The sequence below is a fragment of the Calonectris borealis genome, chromosome 21 (genome assembly GCF_964195595.1).
Source record: "Calonectris borealis chromosome 21, bCalBor7.hap1.2, whole genome shotgun sequence".
NCBI lineage: Eukaryota > Metazoa > Chordata > Aves > Procellariiformes > Procellariidae > Calonectris > Calonectris borealis.
Window position 1 is genome coordinate 12,020,711 of NC_134332.1, and position 16,021 is coordinate 12,036,731.

Below are 16,021 nucleotides of genomic sequence, written 5' to 3' on the forward strand. Positions count from 1 at the left end.
AATACACGTGTCCACAGACTGACATTAGCGGTGTCTTACTCGTTAAAAAATAAGCTAATCATACACACAGGACACTTTTTTGAACTTATGATACAACGATCAGAAATTAATAACAGCAAATGAAATGGCACCATCTGCAAATAATTTTATATTTCTTCTCCAGTGTAAAAAAATGACAAATCAAACTGAAGTATTTAACCTCTGAAACATCTCGTATATTTGTTGAGAAGAGCTAAGGGAAATCCTATATCCAAGGCAACAATATCCATGAAACTGTTTTCAAGAGGGGCTGCTTTTCTGGGTTGTCTTGTGTCTACTAAACAGAAATCAACAATCCTAATGAAGGGCAGTTCAAGCGACCTTTCAGCACCTCCCTTTCCCCCTCACAATTGTGCTACAACAGGAGAGAAGACTACTGAGTCCTCAAACACTTCTGAAAAATGCTGAAAGAGCAAACTGTAAAATTCAGTACAAAAACACCCATTCATCAAATACTCCAGGAACAACAAAAAAAAGAAAATCGACTCCTATAGAAAAAACCAAACAAAACTGTTAACCTTCTTGCATTAGGAAAGTCACACGCTAGTATCTGTTACTAATAACTCCATAATAAACTATTTTAAGTTCTTATTTTATGTTCTATGACCCAGCAAAAGCTGAAGTATTTTACAGAAATGTTTTAAAACCAAAGTTGCTCAGATGAGCGGCTCTGAAGTACCTGTTTTAAATACCTTATGTCACCTCCATGATAAAGTAATGGCTCTTACTAGACAACACTAGTTCTCCAGCACAGCAAATCCAATCCATTATTTAGTCACAGAAATCTTAGGGGCAGAACTCTTTCACAATGAAGACGTAAGCCATGATTACTAAAGATACTGAAAAAATCCATCAATTAACTGAAGCTAAAATTTTTGAGGACAACACAGATGCTGCTCTTTACAGCAAAGAGCCAATGTGACTGAGGTCAAAGTCTTGCAGAAATTATAAAATACTGCATGACAGAGGTTTCTGAATTAAAGAATGCAATTTTATTCACAATTTCAAAAAAAAATTGTATTTATTTTGTTTTCAGGATCCTTATTTGCTTATCTTTATTTTAGTGCTATCTCCAGGATGATAACCTGGAGAAAGAAAAACACCTTTAGCCCCTATACCTGTCAATTCTTAGAAAAACAGAAATATTTTAACACATGTATAATGAATTAAAGTCATTATGTCAGCATAATGACAGCAGAAAGCAAGTAAGTGATAATGCTGAAGTTCTGTGACTTGTTTTCAGGCATACTCACTATGGCTAAAATCTATTCTATGGTTTCAGGAGAACACTAACAGTACTTCCAAGACACACTGTCACCCGTACAGCGATTCTTCTCTCTATCAATCTGTAGGAGGAACTGGTACCGTGCAGACAAAACAGAGTCAGAGTCTGGGTACCTTCTCTCAGAACAAACAAAAGAGGGAGTTACAGATGAGTTCTGGATTTTATTTGACATCCTTGTGATCTTAGCCATTAAGAACACTACCAAAAAATAGATTGGACATGAAATAAAAAATGTCTCCATGACACCAAAAGAGATAAGATTTATATTATTTTTACATAGAGTGTTTTGAAATTATGATTCATTTACAGATCCATGGTTTCATATGCTTATCATTATACAGTACCCGGTAGTTTAATTGAAAGAGAAATGGATATAGATGCATGTGTACTGCTCAAAAGGAAATACTGATAAATGTGTAGGTGGTTTCTCTAAGATTTATCTATAAAAACATTGACATGGAAATCCATTTCATTATGCAAAAGGGCTGCAGAGAAGAAAATTAGAGATCAAGAGGTAGTAAAGAAAGAACATTACTTCAGTTTTGGTTCCCGTCCCTCACTTGTATATTGCCAGCATATTAGTCCAATCAGGTCATGCACCTTGGCATTTGCTATCGTCACAACTGTCATGGGCTGTAGTTTGTCTTGGCTTGTGTGCAGTGGGAGGTAGACATCAATTTTTTTGGTTGCCGTTGTACCAACATGACCCTGTCGAGAAAATATATTTCATTAGAATGTACAAAAGTATGACAGAGCTAATACAAAACCTAGTACAGATGGAATTCTTTTCAGTAGAAAGATTAAAATACACTGCTACGACTTAAGATTGGAAGAAGCTTGAACATTTAAATCCCAATTCTTTTACTGCTGTTTAATGTATCTGTAAAAATGATATGAAATATCTGGTAATGATTTCACAGATTTCCATAAAAAGCCTGAACTTCGCTGCAAGAGCCCATGTTCTTGTAGGATCAAAAAAAAAAAGAAAAAAAAGGTGGGATGGGGAGAATGGGGGGAAGAGAGAACTGACAATCCTACCCCTAAAACTTCAAAACCATTTTTCCATCAGCATTTCATACTAGCATTACCCTTGTTTCTACATTTCTGCTTTCTTCTGTAGTTCTTTCCCACTACTTGAAAAGCTCGCCTCCCTCACGTGCAGAACTACCAACTTATTCCTTATTCCTACAGCTAGCACTCCCTCCCTGGTACCTGGGCACAGGTGAGGCATCTTCCGTGGCAGTACCAAGGCAGCCTGTCTCATCACTAGTTACTCTAGTTCTGGAACATGCCGGGATTGCCAATCCTACTTGCTTTTCACTGTGCTAGTTCCCCTCCAGCTTTAGTTTGGGACTCCTCTCATCCTCTCCTTTCCCCTTTGCCTTCCTTCCCCTGCTGCAATACCGAAAGGAGTCAAAGGGGCTCACACCTGGATGCACAATGGGATAAAATGCAGGGAAACTCTCAGCATACATAAAAGGGGAGACTGGAGCCTGGCCAGCACATTCCCACAGAAAGGAGGAAAAGGAAGAGCCTACCACAGCTGGCAGTGGTCTACACAGATAAATCAGCAAGACCTAAACTTGAATCTTACAGATGCCAACAATTCAGAAACAGCTACTAAGCTCAGAGCTTAGGTCACAGCCAGACAGACACCACAGACTGCTCATCCAAGGAAAATCAAACCAGGTAACACAACCTAAGCAGAGAACTGTGGCAAAAATGAATGTCGATCATACGTGGAGGTTAAGATGACGTTTAAAAATAGGCTTGACCTTGGTTTGCCAAGAGAAGAACAAAATCACACATACAACTGAGCCATTAAACTATTTTGAACTATTTGAAGACAACAAGAAGGATTAACTAATACTGTTTTTTATTGGAACTTACTGTATTAAAAAAAAAAAAATCTATTTGGCACTTTGGAGATTAACAATTAAACAAAACATAAAATACATAGCAACATAAAGATCTATAAAGTTTGCATTACAAGAAAAAAAATGTTTAATCTACTGCGGATAGGACTGCACTTTTAAACCAGTAATCTTTTAAACAGACAAAAGATTGTACATCCTGTTCCCCTCTTCAAAAGCAGCCCTGATGTAACTATATATCTCTATCTATCTCTATACGTGTATGGGCCTTGAGAGAAGAAAGTACTATTCAAATTCATCACTCTGAATTCTAAGTAACAGAATAAAAGGATTCAATACTATAAATCTATGATGAGAGTATAAAACAGGGAGTTAAATGCCATGTGCTAATTTCAATATATTGTTAAACACCATTTGATCCTTCAGTGTGATTATAAATTAGAGAAATAATAGGAATTTAAAGATTAAAGTTATTCATACTAGCATAGCTAAAAGTATTATTACAATACATCCAAACATAACAAATTTGGTTTTTAAGAAAGCATTTTCATAGTGCAGATACCTCCTCTTCCCATGTTTTTAAGGTAGGAATAAATTTTTTTATTCATTTAAAAGGAAATGTTAGATTTGTAGCAGAATATGGGACATTCCTTCACCTTGTTTGGATAAGCCTTAACAAGCCTTTGTATGAGCTAGCGAGCTGGTGTGCCTGAGACTCTGAGATACCACCCATACCCATGATCTTACCTCTCCAAGGAAATCATTAACACAACAGAACTACAACTGCTAAAAAAATAAGGTTTTTTTGTTCTCTTTCTTTCTCCTCTTGCTTTTCTACTTACAGGACGTATTTTTAAGGGGAATTAAGCTGGTATCAGGTAATGAATCGCTGGTCTCGAAGTCTATCCCTGTCTTTGCCCAGGTGCCAACACTAACCAGGGGAATGTACGAACGCGCACAAGGCTGTGAGCATTGCTCACACTATGGTCATGACCGGAGATACCAGCCAGAACGGGAGACCTGTTGTTTCAACTGCACTTGCATTTGAATGAGTAAATAGCAGTTATCAAGGAAATTAATGTGACTCCTTGGGATGCTAAGTTCGTTACACATTTAAATCCAATGATGGCAGAATCATAAGTAATGCTTAGTCCTGATAATGGAAAATCCAAGAAAAATTGACAACCAGATGTGAGAGTCAATGCCAAGGTTACAACTGATGTACACAGCATAAGACCAGAGAATGGACAAACAAGCTGAGAACTGTAACTAATAATCAAAAAGACTAGATTATTCCATTAGCCGCTACTACAAGTACAGAGTGTTTTATAAGCTCATAATCCAATAAACACGTGCATTTACAAAATAAACACATCCTAGGGACCCCGATCTTACAGCTGTCACAAATAAGATGGTAACTTTCCTTGGTCTACCTTTCACAGTGCTTCTCTTTCTTCTTTGCCCTACGCTGTGCTGTTGCTTTGTGTTTGTTGTTTTCTAAATACACTTTTCTTTGTTCTTCCCCATCTCTACCTCCTCCAGTCTATTTTTTATCATCTTGCTTGTCCAAACTCCCTCCATTACTGATATCTTTGTTCTCTTACTCACAAACACTCAGCACGAACATCAGGATGGCAGGTGACTTAAGCCGGGGGTAATTCGTACACATACTAGGATTCCAACAGCTCTTTGAGCACGGGGAGCAATACCAACAGCAGCAGTACTGGGAAACGGCTCAAGAGCACCACTATTATACTTGGGATCTTTAAAAAGTGAGTGAAATATTTTTATTAATTAAAAGTGCTGTAAAACTGATTGCCATAGGATATTAGAGAGGCTGAAACCTCTTTCTGTTAGTAATGAGAACATTCATTGTCAAGTTAGGTAGGAAACACTAGTTTGGCCTATAAACACATGGGTCAAGGCTTAGACTGATCAATCACCGAGTCAAAGGGGTCTGGAGGAAATCACCACTCTGTTTATTGCAAATTGATGATATTTGTTCTAAACAAGCATAGAAATCCAAAACATCAGGTACCTGTCTACAGGACAGAATGAATCCATATTCTTAGTCTGATCCTGCAAAATATTAATTGTGTAGGAAGTCCCACAGAGCTCAATTACTTACCTGTGCAAAGCTTATTAGGTAAGGATTTGTAGGCGGTGGGACTGAATAAAAGGGATCCAATTATTAGTCTCAGTGGCCAAGAGTCTGAGACCTAGCCACACTGGATTTAACTAGTAATAACTTGCAGGTTTCATATGGTGCTTGTAGTCTCTTCTTTAGGAGGAATCATTCAGAACCAGATTACAGACACTTCTGGAAGCATAATTACTTTTTTCTCCCAACTAAAAATTGTATTCCAACTGTAAATGCTGAGGAGACCCAGAAGATAAAGTACAATTACCTATATTCAAAAAGGCAGCATCAAACTTTATTAATAGATCCTGTATAAAATTCAATGGAAAATCTATTCAGGGCCAGGGGCCCTACCATTTGGAGTTTCCTTAATAGCCTCCAATAAATCTGGGAAGCATAAAGGGGCTGTTAAATTAACATTTTCCTGATCTGTCACCTGTGGCATAGTTAATTTGTCAAAAAATTCTTTTAGCTTGTCACTGGACACTGTGTATTCTGACAAATGAAGTCTGGAATAAAATTGACAAAATATCTCGTTAATTTTCTAGGAAATCACAAATCTGATTCCATTAAGCTTTTATTGTTAGAAATGTTATATTCCACCAGTCCTTTGAGGAAGAGGGGAGTAACTGGACACATAGAAAACATACAATAAATCATAGAAAATTTTCTTAGTATTTTTATTAATGGATTCTCTCAAGGCTACCTAGTGCTCTCCTACACTCTGATCTTATGAAAATTTCCGTTTTCTATTTCTATAGCATTTTCACCTCACTCAATGTAAAGATGATGTTTCATCATCTGCAATTCTTTGGAGGAGACATGGCACTGTGCAGTGTACACAGGCTTGAAGAGGCAAAAAACCAGGGATACTATCTCCCAAATTATTGCTAATGTGGTGTGCACATAAACAAATCACTTAATTTCTTTATATTTCTGTTTTCTCTCTCTCTGTCATCAGAATTCTCGGTGGTTGGCACATTGTAGTTCTTTGGCACATTATGGCTAATCTTTTCTGTTGCTATTCAAGAGTGGCACAGAATTATGTCCGTTATTTGACACTGCTGAATTCACAAACTTTCTGCTTTCTATTTTTTATAATTTAAATTAAGCAGATCGATGTATATTTATGCACTTTGATAATAAGCAGTGGCTAAGCTTAGGAAAGTTATTCCCATTAATAAACAAATTTCTTCTGAAAGAAGAACCTGGTATCTAAGACTGCTCCTGTGCATCCACACTTCTTGTGCTGTCTAAAATAAACACAGCCACAAAATAGTACAGTAATATTTGGGGATACGGAGTAACAGCAGTCGGGCTAATTAAAAGAACATAAGTAGCACCAACAGCATGTACATATGTTGCTGGTACTTCTAGACAAGAGTATGAGTGAAGGATATGACAGGCAACTCAGATGATGAATTTTCATGGATTTTCTAGGATTGTATTTGTGAGTTGTGGTGCTTAATTATATAAATACTGGTTACTACAATTATGACAGGAAAAATGCATATAGAATGATCTTCATTGGCTAGATATAATTTTAGAAATATCTGTATCATTAAATAAAGTTGTGTAATAAAATTAATATGCTTTAAATATAAACACAGTTTGTTAAATTAAAAAAGAAAAAAAACATATTTAAACCCTATCAATTCTTTCAACATAAGAAGTCTTTCTAAGATTTAAAATCAACTTTTAACCAAAGTCCATGAGAAAATATATACCTCCCTCCAATACCAGGTGATGTATATCTTGAATTGATTATTGTAGGGCCACTAATAATCTCCTAGATGATATAGAAAGTTCGGTACAGTTCTGTCCACCCCTAAGACAACTTACTCCTAAACACAGTTCTGAAGTACCTGAATAACGGAAAGCTAATGAAATAGTCATTGAGAAATGTGCGTATGCTGTATCCTTCTCACTTCTGATTCGCTTCACTGCACACCACAGTAGAAAATTAAAACAAAGTCTGTAAACATTTCTTAGAGAAAAGGGATTAATTTTCAACAATAATAATTTACGGAATCTTCCTGTACAATAGAGTTCTGTGACTAAATGTTATATCACTTTAAGATTAGATGTTCTAATGATATAATGCAAAGATTTTACTGAACCATTATTTAGTGGGAATCATAAAAACCTCTTAAAATTAATCTTTCATGCACATCTAGCTTATCCAAAGTTAGCATTTAATTAGATGGCCTTGGCACAAATGAGCTTACTACTTTATTTGCTCAATCAGTATATGTCTCTTCAGTAATTATAATTAATTCAAGTCATTGACTCACCTCCCAGCAAACAATGCTAAACATTACACAAAATGGAAATAAATGCTTATCCTTTTCCAAATGTAAAATTTCTTCTCACTTTTAAACTCAGTGAAACGTTTTTTTTTTTTAGGTGACAGGGTATTTAATATACTATGCGATCCAGCAATCACCTCCTAAACATAACTTACTCACATATGCGTTTAAACAACATATTGAAAACACATGAAAGGGAAAAATTGAAATATATTAACCCAGCATTTACAACACAAACTCAAGTTCTAACAGATTAGAGCACAGATCTTTATGGCGATACAAAGGACAATATTTTTCTACGATGACCATTGAAAAGCATCGTTTTCTAAGCTCTTGACTTAAAAAAATAAAAAAAATTTAGAGCAATGATTTCTTCATCCAAAATAAGTGGGAATAAAACAGTCATATTCACTCATAAGCAAAACAGCTTTTGAGGGGCTGAGTAGGAAAACAAGGGTCACCTAAAAAAAAAAGATTTTTTTTTTTTTTAAAGTATAGATGATCAAATATCTTAAAAGCTTTCAATAAGCATGCGGCAGAAACCCTCATACTGTAGCGCAATATAATGACACTACCGGCATATGGTTCAGAGCAAACACAGTGGCAGCAAAACAGGATGATGAACACGTTTATCGGCCTCAGAGTCCGAGATCCACACTACCCAGCAGTGAAACATGTAGCTGCAACTAGTAGATTTTGGTGCGGTGGGTAGAACGGCATCTAACATAGTATGATGGTTAAATATTTACAACATAGTCTGTTCATTTTATTTGCACAGTATTATAACAGATCTGGAGAAAATGCCCTTTCAGTTGCATATTATATTAATATTCAGAGGCATAACGCCAAGTCTTAGTGTTCGTATGAAAATACAGGGTAGTTCTACCCCTTTTATTCTCCAACGCACCATACTATACCCTACTATGGCGAAATAAGAATATTTATTTCATCAGGTTGTTAAGCCAGTATTAGCATTTTGCATTACTATAGCCATATGATTACTTTTGTTATTTTTAAGTCATTTATGGAAAATACCACCAGTGAGGCCACTGGGACAACTGACTCAACACCAGCAGCAGGTGACCAGGCTACATTCAGCACTGCCAGTCCTCACAGTTTTTCAATGAAGCTTCAAAGTTGTGCCTTTCTGAGGATTCTCTTTCTTATCATCCTAGCTTGTGCTGCAGAGTTAGCAGATCACAATGTAAAATTCCATTAACGTTGTTAAATACTTAATTTATCTTATTCACGCTGTCACTATTCATAAAAATTTAACCCAGTAATTTCCTGTTATACAAAGCATAACAAAGTATGAATATTTAACTACAAGGTAAATAACACACTATTATTTTTTATTCTAAATTGTTGACTTCACTTAGCATGTCTGCTTTGTATAGCACCACACTATTTTTCAATTAAAGGTCCAGATGTTTCAAAGGCTCCAGTAGGCAGCAGCAGTTATGAGAAATGCGTTATCTGCATTGCAATGATCGCTACAACATCAGCTCCAGGCTGCATTAACATACTCATGTTTTATTCTAGCCCCCCTCCTAATGTACCAGTTAATTATACAACACACAGCTGAGAAACATAACCTCCAGAGCTGGACAGTTTCCTTCCATGCTTCCACCTGAACGAATTTTTATATGCACCTCAAAACTATGATTTACATATGTAACCATATAATCAAGTATCCCAAATTACTGCCTGTTCCTTCTTGGCATTCACTCTCACAATTAATAAAACTACGTAAGTCCTGAGCAAAGAATAAGACCTATAATTCTTGTAACAGCATATTTCAATCATATTAACACTCATTCATTTATACAACTCACTTTTAAGTAAAACATTTTTTAATTCAAGTGCTACAAATACGATTTCGTGTTATTACTTTTTTCTGAAAAATTTTATTTGGAACGGAGGGAGAAACCCCAGGTCCGTCCCCTTTGCAGCCCAAGCCTCATTGACTTTCACAGGGGTATCAGTTTTAGGACAAATGGACCCAGTCCATCTTTAATCCTGTCGCACTCAAATGGCATTTCGCCAGCAGCGAGAGCACCTCCTGCGCAGCAGGTCAGCACGCTCCCTGCAGCACTGCCGAAGCCAAACGCAGGGCCTGGAGCTGCCTTTCTCCGAGGGCTGGATTTCACACCGACTGCGACGGCACTGAGCTAACCAGGGATATTAAAGCCTTATCTATTCAGTTCCAATAGTTCTGCTGAAGAATGAAACCACATATTCAGATTTATCAAAATACAATTGCTACAGCTGCAACAAAAATGCATTAATTATACGAAACTATCCTTAGTTTCCATGTAGTGAAGAGAAGGAATGGCCTACTTTAGAAGAATTATTTATATTTTACTTAGTAATAAACATTACAATTTAATACTGAGGAATAGAGTTATTCTTTGTAATAACAAAATGTACCAAAAACTTATAATTAAAACTACACCATAAACATTATTTGTATGTTAAGAAATATGCCATGATATATTTTAATGAACAGATGCTATACAAAAGATAAATGTTTTCAAAAATATTCAATCCTTAAACAGATCAGCCTCTAATCCTATGCTTCTGTTGCATAAAGCAGACAGCTTAAGTTCCTCGAGGACATTAGCCAACCTTAGGTGGAACATTTTTAATACATCACCATGTCACTTTTTAATGTGCCACAATCTATTAACCACATGGCAAACTAACAGGGATTTTTAAAATATGGGTTTTATAGCTTTGTGCTGGTGATTAATTAAATAAATAGCCAGCGTTTCACAAATCATCCCTCTAATTAGTCTAAACCAGACACTTTGCATTCACTGGCATTATTGCCATCTGAAGCTCACAGAAGGGCAGTAGCGTTACGAGGACGAGTCTGTGCACTCCGGAGCGCATCGTCACGGCGCAGCCCTGGCTGGCACGGCACCGCGCAGCCCCGAGGCAGAGGTACCGTCTTCGCAGGTGCTGCAGTCAGCTGGAATTTGACTCCAGCTGCTTGGAAAAGATGTTCTGTGTAATTATTCTCCCTCATCCTGAAGGAAACCATCGAGATAACAAAGAAAACAGAGCTGTATCTGGAATTTGACCTGAAGTAGCAAAGTTGTATGTTGCAGAAAATGAACAAATATTAAAGGCAGATGCTAGAAAAAATCTACAAGCTAAATGATAATTTTCTGTCAAAACATTTCAAAGTTGAAGCTACAACTAATTACATGCAGTCCATTCAAGAAGCCAAGCAAGGCTTATCATTAAAACGACTCAATTATTCTTAAAAAGAAAGAGAAAATCATCTGTAAAACCTGCCTGAAATCTCATCATTTTTACTGTGCCTATCTAGATAGATCATTTCCCCCAGAGCTCAAATTAAACTCTTAATAGTTAATATGTTCAAGTCTTACTACAGGTTTTTCTCCAAATTATTATTAACTGGAATTTCCTATCTAGGAAGGTTTTTATATGGAAATATGTTCTGCAGTGTTTAGTGACACTATCACAACAGCTTTTTCCCCCTCAATTTAAAAGCCATCAGAGAGACAGAAAATGATGTAGCAGTCAGGCTGCTCATGAAGATGGGATTTTATCTCCTCTATCAGGTGATTTCTTTCTCAGCATCAGTCACTGAACTTGCCCCTTAAACCGAAGTTTCCTTATACTCAGGAAGATATTTGCATTATGTGGCAAGGCTCAAAGAACAAGTCACACCCTGCTTGGACGGGGACGTCACTCGTGCCCACGCCGCGAGGGGCGGCGCTGGCTGCGGTGCCCAGGTCTGCCCGGAGCACCCCGACTGCGAACCACTGCAAGAACTGCAGAGCTGCTCCCGACGCATGGTGTTGACCTGCATGTTACTCCCTCCAAGTTTGTTATCATGAGCAAAAAGTCACGGGATTAAAAAGCACAGCCTTGGGAAAATGATCTATGATGAATAATCTTAGGGCTGGATTACACCAAGAAAAATGATGTAGAATTTGACTTGGTTATATTACTTGTCAATGAGGTGTATTCATTTAATCAAACTAAATTTAAACAATTGTGCTTCCAGCAATATGGTCAAAGTTTTGTACTGCAAAAATTATTAGCAAAAGAATAAATGCCCTAATGCTCTGTTAAATAAAACTACTTGCTCTTCTTGCAAAAAGAACGGAATCCAATTCTAAGAAAAATACTAAAGCCTCTTCAGTGAGGGATGTCTCGGCCGTCTCCTTCAGTCTGATGATTTCTCTTCAGTGCTTAAGAAACAGGGCAACCCTGCAATACCGGGGTCGACTGCCAAACTGCATTTAGCGCTGCCGAACCCACTCCCGAGTTCCTCTCGCAGCCGCCCCTCGCCAGAGGACAGCAGCAGCGGTTCGGGTCTGGCAGGTCCAGCGAGCCCCGCAGCGAGGGGAGCTGCTCCTGGGCGCACGGCGGAGGACGCGCTGCCTTCCCAGCACCCAGAGGGTAACCATGAGCAAGGCAGGTGAGAAAAATGATCTTAGCGTATAGAATAAAGAATCGCAAGACCTGAGACTTCATTCTATCCTTTCCCAGCAATTAAAAAAAAAAAAATTCCTCAAACCTGCAACACAAGCTCAGACCTTGGATTTATTCTTCCAAGAAATTTGAAGTTCTAATTAATTGTACTGATAGCAACCTAACAGACTTTCTGTGGCTGACTTGTCTCTTTGTTTTTACTAGCAGTATGACTGCAAAAAGAATTGACTGGCTGTGAAAATTTTATACCGCTTCTTTTGGAAAATAGTATTTACATTACATATAAATGCGCACTGATATTCTACGTTATTTTTCTAATTAAGTACTGTTTTCCCTATTATTGTTCTCACAAAATTACTTTTATAAATATATTTTAGACAGCATATAATACACATTCTGAAAAAATACAAATGACTCACAGACTTTGAGTTGAGAAAAAAATTGGACTCCCAGCTTTCTGCAGAATTAATATTCTCATGACACTTTTCAGAAGACTGGCCTAATAATTCCAGTATGGCTAAAATCTCTCTGACAATTATACCCTATCTCCATAAATTTTATTTATACTGTTTTCTGGATACAGAAAAGATCTTTATTTCCTACTCATAACTACTTTCATTCAGCACTAACGCTACATTTCTCTTTGAAAGTGCTCCTTTAAAAAAGGGTCTGTAGTGTACAACAAGCTATGACCACAGCTGACATCATGGAAGGGCGGGGTTCTTGCTTGAGGTCATTTTGAGCCAAAAGCCATTTAAACCAATTATTTAAAAAAAGAAATAAATGTTTTCTGTATGTGGTAGTGAATCTATAGCAGCATTCCAGATGACCGCAATATTGGGGAAAGAAGTCCAGGACTAAGATATTAAGACATTTTAACTCTTATATTACACCTCTATCCCTGAAACTGCGTACGTGCTGGTCCATTACTTTTTCATCCACCACAAAGTACCAGTTTAAAAAAAAGGATCTCTCCTACACAACTTCAATAGCCACGTGTCATTTAGGTGGTACCTTTAAAAAGACTATTAAAAAGTTTAACTTTAGGAAGCTTTTGCCCTTAAAATATTGCACGTGAAAATGCTCTGATGGGCTAGTTCAAGCAAGTTTAATTGATGCAGGGTTAAAACCTGTTCTTCTGCAGATCACACTACCAACCCGCCCCCAAAAAACCCCACACCACTCTGAAATGCAAGATACGGCAAGAGGGCTTCACAGCACTTTCTGACATAAAGTTTTCGACATTTTTTTCCCCAGGACTTAGGCCCATATCAGCCTAAGGTATAATAAATTCAATCGCCATAGAGAGCTGAGAAACTTTTTTTGATAGTAAATCAGTTTTACTTATCTTAAATGAAAGCTTTACTAGTATTAAGAAGCTAATGAGAATTATTTTCCTATTTGTTTCAGATAGGCAAATAAAGGAATCTTATATGGAAAAAACCAGACCATTATATTCCCTTTGTAAATTCTGAGTGGGGAATATTTGATAAAATTTTAAATAAATAAATAATAATTTAATAAAATCTAAATTTATAATGGAAACAACAATAAAACAATTACCGCTCCATTTAAATTTAACCTTTAACTACAAAACCAGAATTCTTTGGTCAGCGATACTATGGTGCCTGAACAGACCCATAAAAGACTCCCTACTCCGTAATTAGTGTCAATGTTTTAAAATTATTTTTCAAGTACAAAGGTCAGAGTAAAGGCATAGTCTAAAAGACTATCCTCTGAGAAATAAAAAAAAAATATTTATCTCCCACAGAAATTTTTCTCACAATAAACATTTCTGTTAAATGTATACATCCAATCCCCCTGCAAATAGCAGAGATTAAAAACATTTGCTAATAAAATATATCCATATTTCTTTGGCTGTTAAGAACCTTAACTTTTTTCATTCAGTTTGATCTGTAATTAAGGGAAAGATAATGACATTAGTAAATTTCTAAAAATCAATTAGACAGAATAAAATGCAATATGATTCAGCCAAAAGATTAACAAGTGCATTACAAAAACTACTTCTAAATTCTTTAATTCTAATTAAGCCTGCTTTAAATGACCATTGCCTAAAAAATGCTTTTTATTTAAATGCATCAAACTGGCCATTCATTAAAAGTTTCCTGTATGTTTCATTGTACCGGCTGTTTTCCTTCCTTTTCATTAAAAAAAAAAAAATTTCATAGAAAGAATCCTTCCTTTTCATTAAAAAAAAAAAATTTCATAGAAAGAAAAAGGGTTTGGATGTTTTGGAAGAACTCCCGTAAACTCTCAGGTCCTCTGTTGTCTCCAGGCAAGGTCAGAACCATTTAATGAGCTCCCACTTGTACTCACAATCACTCTTCACTTCATGGCATTTGTTGAAATTAAAATATTCAAGCAGAATTACGATTTCTCCCACAAAAACAAAGGCCTGTACCTTACACTTAAAGTGCACCTGCTGCTTGTTACTTCTTAATCAAACTACCAGGTAAGGCAACCAACACCCAGTTCAGGCTTAACCTCTCCATAACGTGTTCAGGGCTTAGAGAAAAGGTTACTGACAAATGACGTTTTAAGGATGTAAAAGGTATTTTAAATTATGTCTTTTGTTGGTGCCTACATTAAAACTGAATGGAAGCAGGAGAGTTGTCATGATGCCATCCACAGAGAGACAAATTTGAAGTGATGCAGCCTTGTTAGAATTACACAATAATTTTAGCGTCTTACAACACTGCTTTCAATACATCAAGCATGAGATTTTTTTTTCCGTGCTATGGGAAGAATTTAATGTCTGACATGCATCCTTACTAAATATAGCACACCACACTATTTTATTCACACATTTCATAAACTTCCAACTTTCTTCAATGCTCACACACTCCTTAGAGAGGAGCGTGCCAGTTTACAAATGGCTGAGGTAAAAAGGACCTTTGACGAGAGAAGTATTTTATAAAAGGCACTTATAATCAAGCTTAAACATAACCTTTTTGAAAATGGTTCATATAAGAATTGAAGGGATGAGACATTAATACAGGAAGGCCGTGCGAGGAATCGTAAGAGGTCAGGCAAGAGAGGAGACGCGGGGTGATCGCAGAGAGCAGGCACAGGCGCAAAGCATCACTTTTCACCTGGTGTTATGTGAAAGGGTACAGAGCAAAGAGTTGGAAACTCTAAGCTGATTACCTTTTTATTAGTAAAGTATTCTACAAAGAATAATTAAACAATACATTTGTTTTTGTTACAGCACTGCCTTTTGTCCATCAGCGGATTAACAAAACTGAGCACTTTGTGAGGAACGTACAACATCAAGACAGATTTTTGCAAGTATCAAATTCATAAGTAAAGACATGTCAACAGACATAGCACATGTAATAAACTTGCGTCCAATTTAAGCGCTATATGATCTCAACAGGTTTTAAGTGCAGTTTAATTTTAAACAAATCGACCAGTAACCTCTCGAAGATCAATCAACAGCATCTTTAAGGTATTAACATCTGCTTTTTCATATTCTCCTTTCAAAACTCCGAAGTATCTCTTCTTCCCTTTCCTTGCCCCCAAGAAAGTATGGAGTAGAGTGAAGCTAATTATGTACTCACATGCAGCAAATCAGTTAAATTAAACTTGTATTTCACCTAAGTTGTATGGAGTGCAAACAACATTACTAACTTTTCTAATTTCATACTCTAGTACTCCCAAGTAAATAAGAGAGAGGAAAAAAAAGTAAAGTTTTCCTACAAATAGAAACTGTCACTTACTAGGATGTGATCTTTCAGCTCATGCATCCTAAATGCATGCAGAGATATTATATGCACTTTCTATTTAGCAATTTAATTATATCTTTGCAGTCAGAGAGTGGCAATGGTTTGCAGTAATAATCAGGTGAAAGCATTCTCACATTAATATGCTGGAATCCGAT

General features: G+C 36.6%; 1 protein-coding gene across 10 annotated transcripts in view; it reads right to left on the reverse strand.

Moving 5' to 3' along the window:
- The window catches only part of MAPKAP1 (MAPK associated protein 1), a 108,603-nt gene that overhangs the window by 60,752 nt on the left and 31,830 nt on the right, over positions 1-16,021 (reverse strand). For 9 of the 10 annotated variants that reach the window (XM_075170900.1, XM_075170901.1, XM_075170902.1 and 6 more), the window contains one exon: positions 1,860-2,032. In XM_075170900.1, coding sequence (XP_075027001.1) covers positions 1,860-2,032 — 173 coding nt within the window. Of the gene's footprint in view, positions 1-1,859; positions 2,033-10,493; positions 10,662-16,021 lie in introns of those variants that run through there. The other variant, XM_075170907.1, reaches the window with a different exon arrangement.